Source organism: Homarus americanus, unplaced genomic scaffold (assembly GCF_018991925.1).
Source record: "Homarus americanus isolate GMGI-L3 unplaced genomic scaffold, GMGI_Hamer_2.0 scaffold5589, whole genome shotgun sequence".
Classification (NCBI taxonomy): Eukaryota; Metazoa; Arthropoda; class Malacostraca; order Decapoda; family Nephropidae; genus Homarus; species Homarus americanus.
In genome coordinates, this window is record NW_024736650.1 from 7,612,672 (window position 1) to 7,634,399 (window position 21,728).

The 21,728-nt window shown below is 39.9% G+C and overlaps 1 protein-coding gene across 3 annotated transcripts in view; it reads left to right on the forward strand.

The window, feature by feature from the left end:
* The window catches only part of LOC121872328 (hemicentin-1-like), a 106,912-nt gene that overhangs the window by 23,354 nt on the left and 61,830 nt on the right, over positions 1 to 21,728 (forward strand). For all 3 annotated transcript variants that reach the window (XM_042375056.1, XM_042375055.1, XM_042375057.1), the window contains 31 exons: positions 523 to 617; positions 772 to 922; positions 1,288 to 1,406; positions 1,773 to 1,922; positions 2,076 to 2,204; positions 2,467 to 2,585; positions 2,982 to 3,090; positions 3,273 to 3,445; positions 3,822 to 3,984; positions 4,454 to 4,595; positions 4,852 to 4,994; positions 5,384 to 5,677; positions 6,199 to 6,338; positions 7,038 to 7,215; positions 7,445 to 7,650; positions 7,925 to 8,152; positions 9,978 to 10,140; positions 10,727 to 10,877; positions 11,084 to 11,199; positions 11,547 to 11,668; positions 11,898 to 12,080; positions 12,319 to 12,476; positions 15,578 to 15,726; positions 15,848 to 15,995; positions 16,523 to 16,715; positions 17,112 to 17,301; positions 17,581 to 17,699; positions 18,370 to 18,535; positions 19,144 to 19,295; positions 19,909 to 20,059; positions 20,725 to 20,882. In XM_042375056.1, coding sequence (XP_042230990.1) covers positions 523 to 617; positions 772 to 922; positions 1,288 to 1,406; positions 1,773 to 1,922; positions 2,076 to 2,204; positions 2,467 to 2,585; positions 2,982 to 3,090; positions 3,273 to 3,445; positions 3,822 to 3,984; positions 4,454 to 4,595; positions 4,852 to 4,994; positions 5,384 to 5,677; positions 6,199 to 6,338; positions 7,038 to 7,215; positions 7,445 to 7,650; positions 7,925 to 8,152; positions 9,978 to 10,140; positions 10,727 to 10,877; positions 11,084 to 11,199; positions 11,547 to 11,668; positions 11,898 to 12,080; positions 12,319 to 12,476; positions 15,578 to 15,726; positions 15,848 to 15,995; positions 16,523 to 16,715; positions 17,112 to 17,301; positions 17,581 to 17,699; positions 18,370 to 18,535; positions 19,144 to 19,295; positions 19,909 to 20,059; positions 20,725 to 20,882 — 4,858 coding nt within the window. The remainder of the gene's footprint in view (positions 1 to 522; positions 618 to 771; positions 923 to 1,287; positions 1,407 to 1,772; positions 1,923 to 2,075; positions 2,205 to 2,466; positions 2,586 to 2,981; positions 3,091 to 3,272; positions 3,446 to 3,821; positions 3,985 to 4,453; positions 4,596 to 4,851; positions 4,995 to 5,383; positions 5,678 to 6,198; positions 6,339 to 7,037; positions 7,216 to 7,444; positions 7,651 to 7,924; positions 8,153 to 9,977; positions 10,141 to 10,726; positions 10,878 to 11,083; positions 11,200 to 11,546; positions 11,669 to 11,897; positions 12,081 to 12,318; positions 12,477 to 15,577; positions 15,727 to 15,847; positions 15,996 to 16,522; positions 16,716 to 17,111; positions 17,302 to 17,580; positions 17,700 to 18,369; positions 18,536 to 19,143; positions 19,296 to 19,908; positions 20,060 to 20,724; positions 20,883 to 21,728) is intronic.

Genomic DNA, 21,728 nt, shown 5'->3' on the forward strand with positions numbered 1-21,728 from the left:
ACCATCATTTTCTTCTTTGTGTTGCTCCACTTTTATTTTTGTTTTTTAGAAGTTGATTTTCCTCTTTTGTTTCCCTTTGAAAATATGTTTACGTTTGTTAATGACCAATTACTGTATTGAGTTAATCAACCATCTTGCCACTGCTTCAACTAGTGATTCTGTGAGCCATGATAACTAAAACACTACTGCACATATATTTTTAGCTGAGTTAGCTACTGTACTCTTAATACAATTCTGTACTCTCTTGTATTTAGCTAAATTATTACTATAAACTGACCAAGTCTGGCCCAGGAAGCCCTGAGATGCCTGTGTCAGCACCTCAGTTATCTTCCATTGTTACGGAGAAAAATGATGGGGAAAAAAAAATTATTATTTTGGGGTTTTTTGTCCGTCATTCAAAACATGGGACTTTTTTTTCGTAATTTCAGATTTTCATAAACTGGACGCTCGTAAATCAGGGACTGTCTATACTTATTTCCATGTTATCCACTGATGTGATAATTACTGTACAATACTTGACAGACTTGTGGGGTCAGCGGAGAGTGAGGGCCGCTACGAGTGCTTGGTGACTAATGCTGCCGGTTCAGCTAAACGTGCAGTCAATGTTATGTTGATTAGTAAGTCCAAACCCTTCTGTAAGAGATTGATGGACAGGTATTTCTAATTGTTTGCCATAGTTAATGGGGGATGTATAACAAGTGCAGTATTTACAACAGTGATATTTAGTTTTCATGTCCCTTTATGTGAAAATCTTCTGGTGCCTCTCTACAGGAAGACCAGAGATCTCTCCACCAGGTGATGAGACTTTGACGGTGTTGACCGGGCAAGATCTGAAGCTACCATGTGAGGTTACTGGTCATCCACCTCCTTCTGTTATATGGAGGAGAGATGGAGAGAAGTTGACTGCCATGGATGACTTAGGGCAAGAACTTAAAGTTTAATATCAATAAGCAAGGAAAATGATCTTAAATGACTATTTTTTCCTCTCTTTCTAAAGATGAACGGTCACCCACAAAAGTCCTGTTGCCTCTCTTCCTGAACCATGAACCCCGAGATTCAGATTCGTGAAACCAAAGCATTTATAGACAGAATAATGCATCGGTGTCTTCTGCTTCGGGTTCATGAATCTCAATCTCGGGGTTCGAGGAACAGCAAGAGAGGCAACAAGACTTTTGTGGGTGACTGTATTGTATTGCAAAAAATTGAATTTATCATAAACATTTAATACTTGAAGAATGGTGAAATTTAGTTTGAATTTACTAATAAAGTTTTGTATATGTTAAGCAGACTGAATCCAAGATACCTACTAATGAATGAAGTGACACCTGACCTGGCTGGAACCTATACCTGTACTGCCAATAATTCTGTTGGGGAAGCCATGAAGACCTTCACCATTACTGTTAACTGTGAGTGTGTTATTGAAACTATTCTGTAAACATTGAGTCACTTGTAGGAAAGACAACTGGACTAATTATAAGTTTATGGTAACGAAGATGTAAGTGTACTTGAATTGTATAGCCACAGTAGTGTTGATGATACTAGCTCAAGGTTGATTGGCTGTGGACACACTGTGCACTTATAAACAGAACTATTTTCATTTCCTATTGGGTGTGTGTTCAAGCTTATGGAAGTTAGAAGTAATAATATTTCAACTTCAATTGACTTACGGTTATTCTTTTTGTTTATGAAATGCAGTACTGCAGTATTCATATGTGATATCACTTTTGCCATTGAGGAACACCTATGTAAGAGATGGGTATTCCCCAGTGTAGATGCTCCTTTAGTGGAGGAGGAGCTACAGCTGTGGCCAGAGAGGAGTGTAGTGGAGGGTGGCCAGCTGTCACTCCCTTGTAATGCCAATGCCTATCCTGAGCCAACACGTGACTGGACAAAAGATGGGGCCAAACTTCTGCCTGGGAATGGTGAGATGCTGCTTTAGACACATTATTGACATCAGCAATTACTATCTTAAGTGCTTTGATATTGACTAAACTCTTTCATTACATTACTAAAATATTTATTCATAACTGACCTTGTTTGGATAAGATGTGATTGAATAAATGGTTGTATTCCAGATTTAACCATTTCAAGTGAAGGTGCGGTGGAGGTATCTCGTGCTGCCCCCACCCACTCTGGCAGCTACAGATGCACGCTGGTCAACAAGATTGGGGAGGCTTATATTGACTATGATGTTAAAGTTCTCAGTAAGTATTAAAACACAGCATACAGTAAACATATTACTTACTGGATAATTTTTTATCTTGTTATATCTCAAAACTTACATACTATTCATATTCTGTTATTGAGAATTTGCATAACTTGGGACTATAGCTCAGAAGATACCTATGCTGTAGTGAATAATTTAAGGTAGTGTATATAGATTAGACATTATACTGTAGTTGGAGAAACCAGGAATAAATAATGAATTTGTAAAGATTTATAATTTTTACCCGCCGTTCTTCACAGTTCCACCCAAGGTTGCATCACAGCACCGCTCAGAAACTCCTGTGGTAGTTGAGGGTGACGGGGTGAAAATAAATTGTCCCATTGATGCTGTTCCATTGCCCACCATCTCCTGGTTCAAGGTATCATCATCATCATCAGTTTTCAACCACTTTCCATGCCTTATCTAAGTCTACATTACCTGATACAACTTTCTATCCTTCCTTAGATACTGGCCAAAAATATTGCCTCTGTATTTCTCTGCCTTATTAATTTCTCAATCGTTCTTCCCACAACTTTCATAATCTGATTTATCTGCTTCAGGCTTCTCTGGTTTCCACATACAAGTTCAACATTCTTTCATAATTGATTTAATTTGGTATGTTATGTCATTTTACTATTATAATGAGGAATTAAATACACCTCTAAGCAAATTTTTTATTTTTCCACTAAGCTTTATTTGTGCTCATAAAGATCTTGCATTCTGCATTTTTTCTCTCCAAGAGGAATGCAATTTACATCTATTTCTCCATCAACAGGACGGCCTCTCTATCTTCTCTACCAAGGACCGAGCAGACATGACCCATATAATTGTTGAAGACAATGGCCAAACTCTTCATATATTAGAGGCAACAGTTGATGATAAAGGTTAGTTATGGAAGTATTTTCACTGAACCACAAATTTTTTATTTAATGGGAGAGGATATTATTTTATTAAAAGTTTTACATTGCCCAAATGATTTTTACCTGCAAATTTTTGTTGTTTGCCAATTTTTTTGTTAATAGTGTATTTAGTTGTGTACCATATATTTTTTGTCTTACTCTGATAGGTGTATACCAGTGTATAGCCAAGAATGATGCTGGGGAGACAGAACTGCTCTTCCCTCTGGAGGTGTTGGTTGCACCTCAGTTTACCCAGTTCTTTCACATCCCTGACCTGAGGCTCAAGGTGGGAGAAGAACTTAGTTTAAACTGTGATGTTAATGGAGACCCAGAACCTCAGGCAAGTGTTGCTCTCCCCTTATTGTAAGTGAGATTGCTCTTAAGATTTAATTTGTGCAATACTGTATTATTGTAATGTTCATGACTGATATGAGATCATGGCATTGAGTGCATTATGAGAAATGAAAGAATGAGAGCAAGTGGAGTGTGTTTCGAATTTTGGTATTGGCAGCCCTACAGTATGTTAAAAATGGCCGGCAAAAGTGAATAAAATGGGTTTTACGTTTGTAAACTTTTGGGCTTTAGGATTACCAAACATTACAAGTTATTATTTGAACTAAAACAGCCCCCATTTTCATTATTATTATGTTCCAAGACTTGTATATACAGTGTAAATATTAGAATTTTTCATAAGATTTTCATTTTCTTTGACAAAGGTGTTGTGGCAGCATAACGGAGAGCCGCTGTATGTGCACGTGATGCCTGGTGGCCAACAAGTGCACATACCAAGGGTGAAGGTCAGGGATGCCGGCCTCTACACCTGCTACGCTGTCAACTCGGCCGGCACAACACACAGGAACTTCTCCGTTACTGTCCTGAGTTAGTAAACAATATTCACATACAGTACTGTACAGTTCTTGCTTTTGTTTAGTTAGTAAATAAATTTTTTGGGCTTTGGTGAATGTTTTGGGCCTCCAGTCCCTAACCCCTTATTTTGTATTGAATTGCATATATATAATATATTGTAATTTAACTATTTTGAGAATTTCCCCGGTCCCTGTCTCACAAAAGTGGGAAACTCTGTTGTAATAATCTGTGAAGGAGGAATGAATGTTGTAGAAGTGTGGTTGTCTTCCAAGTAGAAGTAAGCAAATGAATTAATTATGCTGAGAATATTTCCTAAATCAATGATCCTTTTTGTAAGTTTAAGACAAGTTTTTTTTTCTGTTGGTATGAACTGCATTTCAGTTATAATTTCTTGTGTGAATGTACATGATAATTTATTTTGTATATATAATTGTCAAGTTAATTTCTCACTTACTCTTATAGATGTATTTTATATGTTCAGAGGCCCCAGTCTTAGAGGATGGTGTTGGACAAAATACAGTAGCAGAAGTGATGGGGAAAGACAGTCAACTGAGGTGTGATGTGACAGGGTCTCCGGTGCCTATCATCTCGTGGCTCAAAGACGAGTTGCCTCTTACTAATTCGTGAGTATTTTAAGTATTGTATGATAAACAATAGTGTACAGTTACTTAACACAACTCTTATAACCTATGTAACAGCTTTAAGCCTGTGTAGTTTCCGTTGTCAAATGCATCACCTTTACCCTTGTTGGTATTGGGTCACACACTTCTGCCAGTCATCTGAAATATTGCATCCCATCTCTTAACACACATTTCTCTTTAATTAGTGTTAATAATGTTTGTTGAAGCATTATATATAAAACCTTCTTCTGCTATACAGGTCTGGAGTGGAGTACTCAACAGCAGAGGACAGGCAGGTGTTAGTGTTGCACCGTGTCTCTTCCACATCCTCGGGAGTGTATATCTGTAATGCCACCAATAGTGTCGGTAGTGCCGTCAGAGAGTTCAACTTCACAGTCATGAGTATGTAATGCCTCTTATGTTACCTGCTTGCTACCTAAATGGCTTTGTGATAGTGGTCAGTATGTAGGGCATAGGGTAGGGGTAGTCTTGCTGTCATTGGTGTGTTTTGTCATCAAACCCATTAAGTTGTTGGTACTGACAGAATCTGCCAAAGATTGATTTAGAATGATAGATCTCACAGCCATTCATCTCTTCCACTCTGTCATATAAATGGGATATCATACTGAATTTATGCACATGTTCAGTATATTCATTGTATATCATGGATTAAACCAAAATGAATTATAGTTTGAGTTAAAAGTATTATTGTGTCATTAACTTTATATTGAAAAGAAAGTAAACTGATATAGATAATGACAGGATTTTAATGGAGGTATTGGTGTTCTCAGCCCCTCCCTCAGTGAGACACAGGAGTGGTGATGGTGACAATGATGATGTGGAAGACATAAAGGTGGTGGCCGGGAGAGACATTATCATGTACTGCTGGGTAGATGGCTCTCCCCTGCCTACAATTACGTGGTGGCGTGGCGGTCAAAGTCTGACTCTTTCACCGCGTTTCCACCTGACGGCACCTGACCAGTTGTTGATTACAAATACCCAAGATGTGGATTCTGGAGACTATTCCTGCCTGGCCACAAATCGGGCTGGAACTGCCGAGAAACAATTTGATGTTCAAGTAATTGGTAAGAAGGGTAATTTATCTTTATTGATCTTACACCTGATAATATGTAGTGAAGAACACTTTTAACTGCTATATATTCACATCTTAAAACAAGTTAACGAAGAACAGTAATTTGCATTCACGTTTGAAGGTTGTAGTCGGCTTACAAAATACTGTATGTTCATGACTACAGATTATTGGCTTACAGAACTTAGTTAATATCACACAGTTTCAGGGGTCTGGTTCCATCAGACCCCCAAGAGTGTAAATATTATCGACTTCATATTGGTGACACCTGTGGGAAATAAAGCCTACTCCCTGAATCATCAAATAATACCTTAAAATTCACTTAAATCTCAAAAGTGATTTTACTTGACATGTTAAGTAAACCCAGAGAAAATATTTAATAAAGTTGTGTAGTTTTAACATTTGGCATAGTGGTCTCTCACCTTTCCCCCCTCCCCTTTGCTAGCACCAGGGGGAGAGGAAGGAGTAAACACGAACATATTTGATGTTTAAGTCTTGAATATTTCCCCACAACAGTACCCGCTGAGATCAAAGATTCAAGTGAGGCCGGTGAGAAGTCTGAGAATCGGCCCTATCAGGAGGTGTTGGTAGATATGCCCATCTCTCTCTACTGTCCTGCTGTTGGCTCACCTCTGCCCTACATCACCTGGACCAAGGTATCTCATGTTGTATTCTGTGTCAACTTGGATTGTTTTGATAGTGTTTTTATATGATTTATTGACCATTGGCCTTGTACAACCATAATAAAGGCCTATATGACTGTATCAGTACAGCTTAACCAAAATATATTGTTTGCTTTCCTTGAGGCAGGACAGAGTCTAGATGCCCTGATAACTTACATAGTATATGGCTGAGCTGTACATGCATAGTATCTGATAAAACCATAGTGCCAGGATACTGGAATCATCACATACTGTTTCACCATTGGCTTCTACTTTGGCTTTACTGTATGTAAATAGAATGTTTGGGGGATTCCTAGGTTTATTTTGTATGTATTTTTTTAAGGATCAATCATCCAGTCTTTACTTTAGGATATTTTATATAAATGTTTACATCAGCCATAACTCTATTTACTGTGTAATCCTGGGAAAACTACTAGAGCTGAGAGCTGTCCTAAAGGTTGACATGATGAATACTGTGCATACCAATTATGGACACTGCAACTCTTTTTCTGTTGAAGAGATATGCTGCATACACAAACACTGCTCAGATATAGACAGGGACATCACCCCACTCATACACCTCCACCAGTGTTAGTAAGGAGTGTTGCTGAATCTTGTGTATACTGTGTCTACAAGGGAAAAAAAAGTTTAATGCATTCAAAAGTAAGTGAGGATATTTTACTCTTGTTTCAGGATGATACCCCATTAGTAGGCCTCTTAGGGACGGGACTTGATGGTCGTCTTAACCTTGGAGAGGATGGACGTCGCCTCCTACTGTCTGGGGCAGTTATCAGTGACTCTGGCACTTACACTTGTACTGCTGAGAATGAAGGGGGAAGAGATTCTGTATCTTATGATGTTGTTGTTTTAGGTCAGTACTGTACTGTGGTTGTTGAACTACACTGTACAACTCTATGTAGTTAATTATGTAGCATTATATGTAGGTGTGTTGACTATTTTTTGTTCATGAATAGAAAAAGAGATAGAGAGTGAGTGTACATGCATGTGTATAGGAAGCAGATGACTGAAGCTATTTACACATATTTTTTATTTATTCAAGATACAGGAAGGATTATGTTAATCATGTATGTCCTCTCCAGTTCCTCCAATGATTATCCAAGAGACGGACACTTTCTACTCGACCGTTGAAGGTGAGGAGTTGGATCTTCAGTGTGAGGCAGAAGGTGATCCTGCCCCAGCCATAGTTTGGTTGCAGGACGGTGTAGTGTTAGAGGACTTGGAGTTACCTGGAGTCATCATTGAAGATGCCATTACTGTAATGGCAGATAATGTAACAAAATCTAATGTATGTATTAGAGAGTTTTGTGCTTCCCTATTTGACAATTTTCAGCAAGCATTATGTGGTGATAGATTTAAGAGGAATAAATCATAAATGTCTGTATGATATACATCAGTTGTTAATGGAAACCAAATTTTATTGATAGACTTCTCAAATATTTATGAATACAAGGTAAGACAATGGAGTTGTATTTATTTATTTAACATTTGATGCGAGTCAGATTTATTAGAAAATCCCATTAATCATAAATTCTTGACATGTAGTAATTTCACACCTACAGTCAACTGTCAGGATCGTTTCTGTGAGTGAGATTCATGCTGGATCTTATACATGCATAGCCAGCAGTATGGCAGGGTCTGACGAGTTGTCTTATGTTGTACGAGTGGCCACCGTTCCTCGCCTGGAGGACGACCTAACCAGCACACACCTCACTGCCCGTGTTAATCGTCCTGCCACACTAGTCTGCCAAGTCCAGTCCACGCCTGACCCACAAATCTTTTGGTTCAAGGTAACATTTTGTCGTCTCTGTACAAAACTCAAGGAAATTTTCCATCTAGTACTTGGTTAGAAAAAACAATAATTATTTTTATGACATTATTAGTTGTAATGAATACTACTGAAATAAGAATTGTGAAGTGGATATGTAATGTGATGCTGAAAGACAGGAGGCAGCTGGGTACTGAGTATATTGGCTGTTCAGGCAGCAGTTATGTTATGAACTTTATTGTTCATTGTTAGTACAGGAGGGAACAGGAGTACCTAGAGGAAACCTGTGATGTTTGATAGTGTCACTCTGGGTAACACCCTTCCCACGCGTGTTCTGGGCCAGAACTTGAACCCATGACAGTATTGATAGATACATCCATTACTGCTGTACCAAACAACACCCCTGTTTGAGTTCTTTATTGCATTGGTCGTGTGTTCATGTCCTATGCTGCCTTTTTTTCATCTAGGCTCTAAATATTATGTAGTTTAGAGGTGTAGTATTTTATTAAGCAATTTGTAGCCATTTATCATCCAGGCACCATAATAGTTTCCATTCCTTATAAACTATAAATGGTTAATTCTCACAGTGAATGATTTACTTACTACAGTATAGTCTGGATTTACACGGTTTTTGTTTACATGTTTGGTCATTTACGCGATGCCTTGCCAGAATGAAAATGCTTTAATTACGCGGTAAATTTGGTCATTTACGCGGAGCGGCTGAAGGTCCAGACACGCCGCACCATTTTTTACCCACGCGGTCCATTCTTGACCATACCCGGGAAGCGGCGTGGTGAGTGGTGCTCATTAGGCCGCTCTTACGTTATCGCTGACGTCATATGACGTCTCGGACTGTGATTGGGCCACGCATCCTTACCACCCATGCATTCCCTCCGCCGCTAGCTGTGATTGGTCTAATGTAACATGACGTGCCCTGCCACCAGAGGGTAGAAGTCGCTGACCTAGCCGGGCCTGTCTCATTGTTCTCAGTCCGCGTATACAGTTTTCTCTTGTGCCCGCTATTCCCCTCACAATGGCTTCCGCTGGACTCCCACCACCCAAGAAAAACCTTGAATTACCTGGACCAAGCCACGATAATGTGAAGGAAATCATCGAGTTGGGGGAGAAAATTAAGCTCATCCTTGACAACGACCCAGACAAGCATCGGTATGAAGTGTCTAATAACCATCTGGCGAAAGTCATGGAGCCGTATATCCAGATCTATCTTGACAACATCAATGCTAGTCGTCGATGTAGTACATTAAGGACTTCCTCGCCCGCAACCCACCACAACCACAGCCAGCCCAAGTCAGTGATAGTGATTGTGACAGTGAGGATATCGACTTTGAGGGGTTTGTCTGGGAGGCCCTGCAAACCTCTGCGAGTAGTGAAAGTGAAAGTGATTCACCGGAGGGCAACTAATCTGCCCTCTGCCTCGGAACCAGCTGCCATCCACGTGTGCCGACCCAGCTTTTCTACTAATGTAAGTGTTAAAAAACCTAATATTATTGATATTTCTCTTAATTATTAATTGTGTGTGCATACCATCATAAAATTAAGATGTTATTTTTACTGCAACGTAAGTATTGTATCGGAAAAAGTGGAGTTTGGGGGTCGGCCCAGTCTTTATTTTAATTAATCCCATATGTTCTGTTATTTCGTTACGGGTTTCTCGTTTTACGCGGACCTCCACGGGTTCAATTGACTGCGTAAATGCAGACTATACTTTTATATGCAAGTATAATTAGATTTTAAGTTTTTAGTATAGTAAGTCAAGAAGGTAAAGTGTTGTAGGAATGAGCCAAAGTTGTGTTTATTCAGGTGAATCTGTTTGTACTTTTACCCAGAACTCTAACCCACTGGAAGATGATGCTCCCAATGTACATTTGAGTGTGGATGGACGGGACATAAAATTCCTGCAAGTGACGGAGAGCGATGCGGGCAACTACTCTTGTTTGGCGGTCAATGATGCTGGAGCCATCTTCCTCAACTTTACCCTGGAAGTTCATGGTACAATAGCTATTTGATGTTTTTGTATGACTCACTAACTATCACCTGCTGCTCACTTCTGTTTTGTTTTTACAGTCACTTGTTTAAAACTTTTTTTCGTATTTTGAGACTTTATGAAATCTGTACACTATACTTGTTCCTGATGGGGTGTGATGGCGCTGTCTTTGTGTCTGATAAGTCTTTAACTTTTCAATAATTAACAAGACTATCCACATCAAACTAGGTTGACATAATCATCAGCAAGTGGTTTGCATGTGATCAAGGTATTGTATTTATTGTTAAGAAGAGCATTCAGTCATAAAACTTGGCTTCAACATACATGATGGCAACTGGGTCACCAGAGCTGTGCCCAACCATTGGTCTCTGCTGTATTTTCTGGGTTACAGTGATGAGTGGGGAAAGTAGGCAACATCCTATTCTGATTTTACCCAACAGCTGCCATCAGGTAATCACGGCTAACCAACCCACTTAAGCGTGGAAAATGGCCATAAAATGTTGAAGAGGATGATGATGGTGGTGGTGGTGGATATACATAAGTGTTACAGTTTTCTCTTGTGTTATTTTTATTGTGTTTCATCTGGGATAGTTCCACCGCGTCTCGTGGAAGAAGTGGATGATGTACAATACGTTGTTGCTGGTGCTGACGTGGAGTTCTATTGCCCAGTCCATGCTACACCCACGCCCTCAATTCTCTGGATGAAGGATACCTCCATTATGCAGCAGACCTTCACTGCCTTGTAAGTTATATACAAATTAAGTTACTGACAATTGGCAGGCATGAAATCTGTAGCACTTTGTCTCATTATGGTGAAGAGAACAGAATAAACCGAAATCTGAGCCTCCTCCTCCTCCTCCTCCTCCTCCTCCTCCTCCTCCTCAAAAACCTGTTTATGTATTATTTATTTGTATGAGGTATTTAATGGATATGGTCACATCTCCTTAGGGACCCTCGGACACTATTATTGAAAAATGTAAACAAAACTGATGATGGACGCTACGTGTGTCTTGCCACCAATGAGGCCGGCACAGTGGAACAGGACTTCACCCTTCGTGTCATGGGTCAGTTTCTCTTCAACTTTATTTACTTTTTAGTTGGTTTCTGTTTGTACAATTTATTTATATAGATATTATTACCTTTTTGTCTGTCAAATTCACGGCGATGGAGTTGGCTATAGATTAGATTTCATAGCTAGATACCCTGTACATAGGTAATATAGTACTGTACAGTAGTTAGATAGATAGAAGTGTTCAGTACTAGTAGATTGGCAACTAATTAGCTCCACAGACAAATGATGAGATATAATAGAGTAGAGGTATAAGAATAAAAATAATTGACCCTCACCAAAAGAATTGTTTATATAAAGTAATGCCGTCATGTCTGATGTATATTGTGTTCATCATCACAGTTCCACCACGGTTGTCGGATCTGGACAGTCCCATGGTGGAGAAATCTGTCGTAGTTAGTCGGCCAGTTACCATCACCTGTTTCATCGTCGCCGACCCCCCACCAACCATCACCTGGCTTAAGGCGAGTTTTTACGCCCTATTAATGATGTGAATTTCAACTTGATAATGTATGACCCTTACTAGGATGATTCTGTGATTATGTTGTAAGAATATATGACTTTATTCTATAAGTCATCAGGCTTTAAGTTATAATGTAAAGTGTTGTTATTCATCGTGTGTGAATGTATAAAAAATTACCATTGTTTGATTAGGTTAGGTATAGGCATAATAGTTTATCCCTTATGCTGCAGGACGGGAAGTCACTGTCCTCTCTGTCCTCCGAAGTGACCGTTGACAACCGCGGACGTCACTTAACCATTTCGTATGCACAGCCATCAGACAGTGGCAACTACACCTGTCAAGCCACCAATGTTGCCGGCACCACCAACCTCACTACTCTCCTCTCGGTTCTCACACCACCATCCTGGAACAGCGTAAGTGCGGTAAAAGTCCTTCCTAGAGCAATAAAGAGGGAGGGGTCAGGATTAGCTGAAGGTCCAACTATTAAAATCAGTCAGTACAAGTGTATAGAAAAGACCCCCCCCCCCCCATTTGACATTTTTGTTCCCAGATGGCTCCAGTGATATGCAGTAAATTGGGGTCTGCCTTATGTGTAAACTCTCATATGTGGATTCGATATGTGTTGTGTTACATTGTTTCATTTCATTACAGGACTCTGACTTAGAGGAGGAGATAGTAGGAGTTGCTGGACATGGTCTTGACCTGTACTGTGATGTGTTGTCCTCTCCAGCCCCCTCAATACTCTGGGTCAAGGATGGACAGATGCTCACTCCAACACCTGAAAAAGTTCTTCTTACTCAGAATGATAAGTAGGTGGTGGGCACGTTAATTATTCAGGATTAGTTTCACGTTTTTCATTGGCCACAGATAATCGATCTCAACTGTCATAAAGTCTCACTGAGTAGATATATACTTGGTGAGGTGGTGACCAAATGGCTACAGCACTCTCCTTCAGTCCTATGGGTTGCTGGTTGGTGCCAGGCCTGCAACAAGGGGTGGAGTACAAGGTGGGGGGCAAGCAAGGGAGGGGACAGAGGTGGGTATCTCTGATTACCATAGGGAGATATGACCTTGCAGTTCCCACCCTGTGAGTTGGCTTCAAGCTACCTTTGGCTGTGGGTTTTTGGGGGTGGTAGTGACAGACAGTTCAGTACAGTGTTGTGGAATGATGTACCAACAAATGCCATAATACTTTAATGTAATTATGATAATGGATACAGTGCCACTGTGGAGATTATAGCATTTAATTGAATATTGTGAGGAGAGGATGTAGTAACTACAGTAGAAGTCCAAAAATCCGGACTGCTTGGGGATTGGGTCGGTCCGCATTTTCGGATTTTCCGGATTCTCAGGCAGTACTTCTAAAATTCAAATTTAAGGAGGAATAAAGAAGAGATGAACAGGTACATTTTGATAGTTTATTCATTAGCAAATATAGCCTGCTTCATTTATCAAAACGAGCAGTTTTAAAGAAAAAGCTGTGAATTCTAGAATTTTATTCTTTGCCTTTTTTATATCATAAATTGTAGACTTTCCAATGTCGTATGTTTCCATTAGAACAGTATTGCTCACACCACGTTCTAGTTTCTTAATTATTTCAAGTTTGTCACTCAATTTCAACGTGTTCTTCTTTGTCTTCACACAACGAAGTTTATCTACTTTAGGAGCCATTATTATGGGCTTGTACAGTACTCTGTAAATGGAAAGAGTAGGACTCAAAATTACATACGTTGTCAGAGTTTGATTGCTCGTTTTAAAGTGGCAACTGCATGGTCGCTTGTTGTCACTGTGCAGCTGTGGTGCTCACGCATGCACACATACACACAAAAGCCAGCTAAATTATTAAAATAACAAAAACAAAAAAAAATTATTTGAGTTTTCGAAAAGTTTGGATTCTCGGGTGGTCCGGATTTCTGGCATCCGGATTTTTGGACTTTTACTGTAGTTAGTTAATATGGAAGTACAGTAATAGTAGAAGTTGTGTGTAGGAGACAGCTCTTTGTGTATTGATTATTTAGATACTGTACTCATTTGGATATTGGGATAAGTCATGTTATACTGCCAGACCGGGGTCACTAATTCTAAGGGGAAATACTTAACTCTAATCTTAATTCCTTAGGGTCGCTGCCACCAGACCCCCTCTGGACAGCATGTAGCTCGTTAAGTAGCGGGCAGAGTGGACTAGGCATTAGGTCAGGTTTTTCATTGACCAGATCGATAAGGGGAAAGAAGGGTGAAACCACAACATGTCTTAGTTCTTTCAAATGTTCCTTCTACTTACTTCAGTTCATTTTGGGTACTACCTAACCTCAGTTCTTTTTGGTAGCATGTCGATGGTCTAGGCACATGGGTAGTGTAATTCTGATATCAGGGTCACTTGGACGGAAATAAAGGTAACTACTGTGGGAGAAATGAATACTCCTAAAATACTCAAAGAACAAGTTTATTAATATAAAATCAAAGGGGAAAAGAGATATTATTAACATATAACTACCAGGCTCAACTCCTGGGCTTATTGCAGACTCCGTATTTCTTATTTACTTATTTTTCTTATTTACTCAACAACAAGTACTCAGATATTACAATCTTACCGTGCACAATCTTACTGGTGTCACATTACATTACATAGCAGGACCAGTTCCTTGTCCCTACTCACAATACACAGTTACATGGCAACTCTTTGCAGATTACTTTACTTCTCCCACATTACTAGGTACTTCTCATTACATCCAGTTATAAGACCAACTGGCATATGATATTTCACAGACTGTTGGTAGTGCATAGGAGATGCACTCACAACAACACACTAATACTGATACAAACACCTACATGGGTCCACTACCCAACATGGGGTAATTATTAACAAACACATACAACCACACTGTGAACCATAACTCCAAGGCATGTCCCAGGGTATAGCACTGGCACCTCTAACAACTGCTGTTGTGGTCAGTTACACTCCGACACGAGGCGGGTCTGGGGCCCTCGGCCCACGAGGTGGACCTGCCGTCTCTATCATGTTGAATCAACGACATCGTCGATATATGGCTCCCTGCTGGGAATCTACTGGCTCTGGGGCTATCGTGGGGTGATCCGAGAACCACAAATATTGGATCTGGAGGCAAACGGTGAGATGAGGCGTCAGGGGGGACAAGCATGAATAATACAATCACAACAAATCTCTCGCCTGGAAACGACAGCGATTTACTTTATATTACTTCTTACACTGGGTGAATGACAATTCAACTGTTGAAGCATGAACACTGATGAACACTGATATTCACTACAATTGACTGAATCAAACTGAAGGGTTAGGGAACACAAACATACCTGGAGGCAAACGGTGAGATCAGGCGTCAGGGGGGACGCTGTCTCCCTTACTCATGGTATATATACCCCTGAGTTGCCAGCGATCGCTACTCACGCAATGACAGGAATTATAAACAACTCAACTGTTACTCATTCAAGGATGACCCTCAATTGACAAAGGTCTGGCGAATTACTAAAGTTGATTTACATAACTAATTCAAGATTGAGTTTGCTAGGAGGAAGTGGAATAAACTCATATTGACAACTGTGTTCAAAGGCGGGACTTACTGGGAGGAATCCTGAGTGTAACGAGTGGGAAAAACACGTCTCTCCTTAATGCTACGAATACATACAATTAATATTATATAACCCGATAGCTGGGTACAATTCATCAAATAATCCCGTAACATTCATTAGGTGAGTTGTCTTTCTCAATGACTCCCGTTCTCTGAGATCCTACAAGCGCGGTGGATTTGAATGTTATGTAGCGTAATATGAATTAAAGGAGGTTTTTAGGAATGACTATGATGTGCGCAGTACAATGTAGAGTATACAGATTGATGGATAACCTTTTAAACTATTAACATTTTGATAACTACAGACTGCTGCAGCTGAAATCGCTGAAGGATAGTGACAGCGGGCACTACACATGTGTCGCTAATAATGCCGCTGGTACTGCAGAATATGACTTTGAGGTGACTGTGTTAGCCCCACCAACTCTCCTCTACCAACCACAGACTGACCACACAGGTATGACAAGTACAATTTATTAAACTCATTAGCTAAAGAAAAATCACTTAATTTTTCCAATAACCTCGGACTGTAATTTATTTTGATCATTAATCCCCGGTGGCTGGTTTTGTGTCTGTAGTGCTGGTGAACCGAGCTGTATCACTCGAGTGCCCGGTAGAGGGAACACCACAGCCTGATATTGAATGGATAGTGGATGACCAACCCGTCACAGACTCCAGCCGGTTTATAAGTTTATCCTCTACAAAAACTCAACTAAATCTGTTCAGGTATGACTTAATAACATTCTCTTCTACTCTTGATTTGTATTCTTGTTTTTTCACCATGAAATAATGACACTTATAAAAATGTATCTTCGTAAAATGGATGTTTGTGGATCTGTGAGAAGATCTGTTGAATGGTTAGTTTTATATTTTGAATTTCAATTTAATATTATTTAATTTCAAGACGAGATTTTCAATATTATTAATCTTAGCCAATCAGTGATTGTGTATTGAGCTTCCAAGGGTACAATAATAAGAATATTGTCATGTTTCAGTTACATTAAAATGGTGAGTGGACATTTGGTTAGCTTAGGTCAGATCCTAACCACTCTGGCCCAAACCAAATATCCATGGCCAAAACATCTTACATCTCATTCAAACACAATATCACTCTTCCTTTAATATCTGTATTCAGTGTACTATATCCACACTGCCTCTAACTGACTGCCAGGACAATGTGAGTCACTTTTATATATAATTATTTTAAGAATATACAAACATCAATAACATCAAGGCACAACATTTTGTCCCAGGGTACAGAGCACAAGTAAAGGCCAAGTGTCGTGTATAGCAAGTAATGGTGTGGGTGACCTGATAACCAACTACACCTTAAATGTGTTGGTTCCTCCCTCCATCGTCGCCACACCAACCACACGTCGGGTGAAGGTGCAGGAGGGGGATGTCCTCACCCTCACCTGTAAGGCTCAGGGCCACCCAACTCCACAGGTAAGATACTAGTGTGTGTGTGTGTGTGTGTGTGTGTGTTGTTGTTGTTGTTGTTGTTGTTGTTGTTGTTGTTGAAGTGTTCTCCAAGGTCCAGAATGTGGGGTAATCTTTCCCTTCGAGTAGGTGTCACTAAACAAAACTGGAGGAACTTGTGTCAGTGATATACAAGTCTTTATTTAAAAACTACAAAATTGAACTTTTGGAATAAGTATTTTTTATTTTTTCATCTTTTAAAGTAACTAGGAAGGAGAACACAGCATTTGTGTTTTTGTTAAATGTATCAATTTCCACTGATTTAACCTATAGTAGAGGTATAACATTTATTCTACAAGTTCATTTGTATGTTAAAAAGAAAATGTTCTGATGTGTGACAATAATTTCATTGGTCTTCATCAGGTAGCCTGGGTGACAGCTGGAGGTAAAGTGTTGAGTGAGAGGGAGCTGTATGCTTCAGGTCTGGCAATACAGGATGAAGGTCAGTCCTTAGTGGTGTTGGATGTGAATGGGGAGCACGAGGGACGCTACACTTGCATCGTCTCCAACTCTGCTGGTTCAGCCGAGGAATCCTTCTTTGTTCAAGTCTTGTGTAAGTTCATAATACAGTACAGTAAAATCTCAAAAATTCATAATAATGTTCACTAAAAATAATCATTTACAGTTCGGTAAAATTATGTGCAGTGTGTGGACTAATATCTCAATTAGGATGTAAGATAAACAACACTCAGAGCTACGTCCCACCACATACCTTTTCATAACATGTTTGTGATACTCTCATTATTCCAAGTATTATTAGGTTATAAATGAAGGTTTGATCCTGAAACACATTATAAATAAAACTGAGCACAGTAATTTTTCTGGCACTCAGTACCACCTGTGATTGAGGTGCCTGAGCAAGGGACATCACTGGAGGTGGTACAGAGCTCATCCATTATGCTGCCCTGTGTGGTAGATGCTCGACCTCCAGCCTCCATCTCCTGGTTTAAGGTTTGTGCTGTACTGTATTAGCTTGGAGATAATAAGACCATATTGATTATGCTTCTTGTGCACCAGGACTGTGTTCTAGAAGTTGAAGTTGAGAGAGTTTGTATAGATTTGGAGCTTGTGTCTGTGAACTGATTTTAATATCTGTAAGTGTTATTTATTGTTAATAGTTTATAACTTATATTTACTATGATCAATAATCAGTTTGCCAGAGAAAGTTGTCAAAAGACTTTTAGGGTGCAGGGAGAGTTGACTGATTCACTATTACTGTACTAATACAGTTAATAGCAAAATGTAAAAGTTGAAACTACTGTAAGTAGCAGAAGTGCACATAATGTAATGTGGAAAAATCTTTGCCATGAGACAATCATTATGGTAACCTCTCAGTTGCTTTTGCCATTAATTTGTCTGAAATTTTTTTTTTTTAAATTAATATGTTCATAAAAGACTGAGTGTCATATCAGGCCAAATTATATATTACAGTATTTAACCCTGGTTTAATGTAATAGTATTCAAACTATTTCAGGGTAATCTACTGTAGCTTTTGTTGTACATGAGATCATTATCGATCACAAACAAAAATTCTATATTAACTTTTTAAGCCAGTCGTTGGGTATTGTTAATTGAAGGCATATGTCAATTAACTATTTTTTTGTCCTCGATTATGGCTCAGAATGGCAAGGCCCTGGAAGTAGGACGAGATCCTTTCCTGCACATGACGGGTGGCGGGGAACGTCTGAGCTTCTTGCGGGTCCTTCCACACCATGCAGCCAACTACACCTGTATGGCCACCAGTGTTGCTGGCGATGACTCCATCACCTATGATTTACATGTTATGGGTAAGATTCAAAGTAATTTTTCATCAATGTCGTCACCGTTTACAGCCATTGTCCGCACTTGTCTGGGTTAGCCATGATTATCTGTCATTCTTGGCCTATCCTTAGCTCTCTTCCCATCCACATTGAAACTCTTGCATCTCTTAACCCAGGTGGTCTCCTCCATTCTCTCCACTTGGCCAAACCATCTCGGCCTACCTTTATTCAAAACCTCAACTATACTCTTAATACCCAGTTGCCCTCATAGCTCTAACAAGGTTTCCTATCTTTCAGTGTCACATTACACAGCCACTTCACCATCCTCATATCAGTTCACTCAAGCCTATGTAATGTATGTCATCCTCTTCAACTGCTCGCATTTCACTGCCGTACAACATCACACTTCTCACGCCATTTGCATGTATCTTTCCTTTCACACAAAGAGAATGTCCTCCTGTTGTTAATAAAGATAATAAAACCAATATGGAATTCTCATCACATGCTGACATTTCACTTGCTTTGCTTTGGTAGTTTTGCGTGGGTGGTGGTATCAGCGAGGGCGAATGGCGTCTATTAGTTCATATTTACATTTTTAACGGAGTGGAAATTAAATTGACGTTATTTACTTACAGTTCCTCCGGTAATTATCGAAGACATAGACGAGAACATCGTAGGCGGGGGTGTGGGCGGGGAGACCATAGGTGTGGTTGGCGGCGAGATAGACTTGGAATGTTACACACTAGGGACACCCACACCCTCTCTCTCTTGGACCAAGGATGAGCAAGTAAGTGATAATTCAATACAAACTTAGGCATATATAATATTTAGCACAGGGAGGTGGAATGTGTGTTTGTGGAGAGGTGGAGTGTGTGTGTGTTTGTGGAGAGGTGGAGTGTGTGTGTGTTTGTGGGGAGGTGGAGTGTGTGTGTGTTTGTGGAGAGGTGGAGTGTGTGTGTGTTTGTGGAGAGGTGTGTGTTTGTGTGTGTGTTTGTGGAGAGGTGGAGTGTGTGTGTTTGTGGAGAGGTGGAGTGTGTGTGTGTTTGTGGAGAGGTGGAGTGTGTGTGTTTGTGGAGAGGTGTAGTGTTTGTAGAGAGGTGGAGTGTGTGTGTTTGTGGGGAGGTGTAGTGTGTGTTTGTGTTGGGGGCTGGGTAAGGGAGGTGGAGTGTGTATGTGTGGGGGAAGGGTGAGGGAGGTAGAGTGTGTGAATAAATATTGTTAGCCTTTCTAGCACAGATGAGTACATGACTACAGCCAAGTACAGTATACCATGATTGTATTTGAGATTTACACAGCTTGAAAAATTTAGTAATTTTTTTTTTTCCACAATGGATGCAAAGGTGCTTGAAGTCCAACCTACAGTGGCACTAATGTAACACCAGTATTGGCATGATTTGTAGGATGTGGTGCCCAGTGAGCGGTTGAGGACGCACGAAGATGGACAAGTACTGAAGATTCAAGAGGCCCGTACAAATGATTCTGGACGTTACTCTTGCACAGCCACCTCCCCCTCAGGCATAGCGTCCAGAGATTTTGTGGTCATCATTCACAGTGAGTAATGTGTGGTCTGAACCTAACACTACTGATGAGGACTAAGACTGTTGCCATTTGATGTAATGTACGGACAAACAGCTTGATGACTGTTAGTTGGATGCAGCAGGCTGTGATGTATTATTTTATTTCACAATGTACAGTACCAGAAAGCTTTACATATCTTGCTTGTGTTTAGTAGTAAATAAGTCTTTTAAACATTGTTCAGGGAATTTTGTATTGAATTACGGGAATTTTTTAATAGCTATTTTTTACTTAACGAATGTTCTCGGTCCCTATCTCTCAAAATAACCTGAAGCTACTGTGTTTTGTACAGTTTAACTGAGCTCTGAACTTATACAGGCCAAGAGATGTTTCAAGATCTGCTTGCAAAAACATTTTTGAGAAACAATAATAATAATAATAGCTTTTAGTCCATAAGATCTTCATAAAGATTTAGTACAATTGGTTTGGCACAAATATAGACTATGCAGGCATAGAGATCAGTGTGTGTATAGACAGTATATGATGTACACAGCCTGTGAAGGTATACAGTTTCCAGTGTACTTAAACAGTGCAGGTATACAACAGTAAGGCAATTTGATGAAGGATAGCTGACAGAGCCATTGGAAATAAACATCCGATTCCAGTGTTGCTTCTACAAAAATTTGTATCCCTTGCCACAGGTCCACCTCGCATCATACCACCTCCAGAGAAGACACTAGATGTGGTGTTAAATCAGCCGCTGGTACTGACGTGTGAGGCCGAGAGTTCACTTAAGCCTGCAGTGTCTTGGGTCAGACATGGACAACCCATTACACCATTCACCAATGCCAACTATCAGGTTAGTAAATGGAGATGTTTGGTCTGGACTTCATTACAGTCTCCCCTTGACCTACAACATATTCGACTTACAACAACCCGGACATGCGACGGCCATGGTCGTATAAAATATTTTTCACATTATGTATTTTCGAGTCCCGACGTTAGTGATCGCGCTGTGTACTGACAAAATTTTCGTTTGTTATTACCTTTAAAATGGCTGGCAAGCGTAAAAGTGAGAGTTCTCGTGGTGCTGAGAAGAAAAAGAGACACCCATTTTAGAATTTCTATGTATTTTTTTCGCCTTTTCGACTTACAACCTGGTCGTCGGGACGTAAGTCGAGGTGAGACTGTACTTTACATTTGTTCAATACATCTTCTTTCTTTACCTTATACAGCTGCTCCCCGACTTACAATAAGGTTAGGGACCGACATCCAGGACGTAAGTCGAAATGGTCGTAAGTCGGAAATGCATAAATAATACATAGAAAATCTAAAATGGTGTGTCTCTTTTTCTTCTCAGCACCACAAAACACTCACTTTTAGCTTGACAGCCATTTTAAAGTGAATTACAGATGAAAATTTTGACTGTGTACTGACTTTGGGACTCGAAAATGCGTAATTTGACCAAATTTTGGTACGACTGAGGCAGGTCGTAAGTGCGGGTGGACGTAAGTCGAGTAGGTCGTAAGTTGGGGAGGAGCTGTACTGGTTCTACTTCCAGTGATGCTGCAAAAATAAAATGTAGACATCTCGCAATTTACAAAGACTCCACGTATGGAAATTTAGAGTTACTGTATGATGTCTTGTTTTATGAAAAATTTGATTTACAAAGTATTTCTCAAGACTGGAACCCATTTGTATGTTG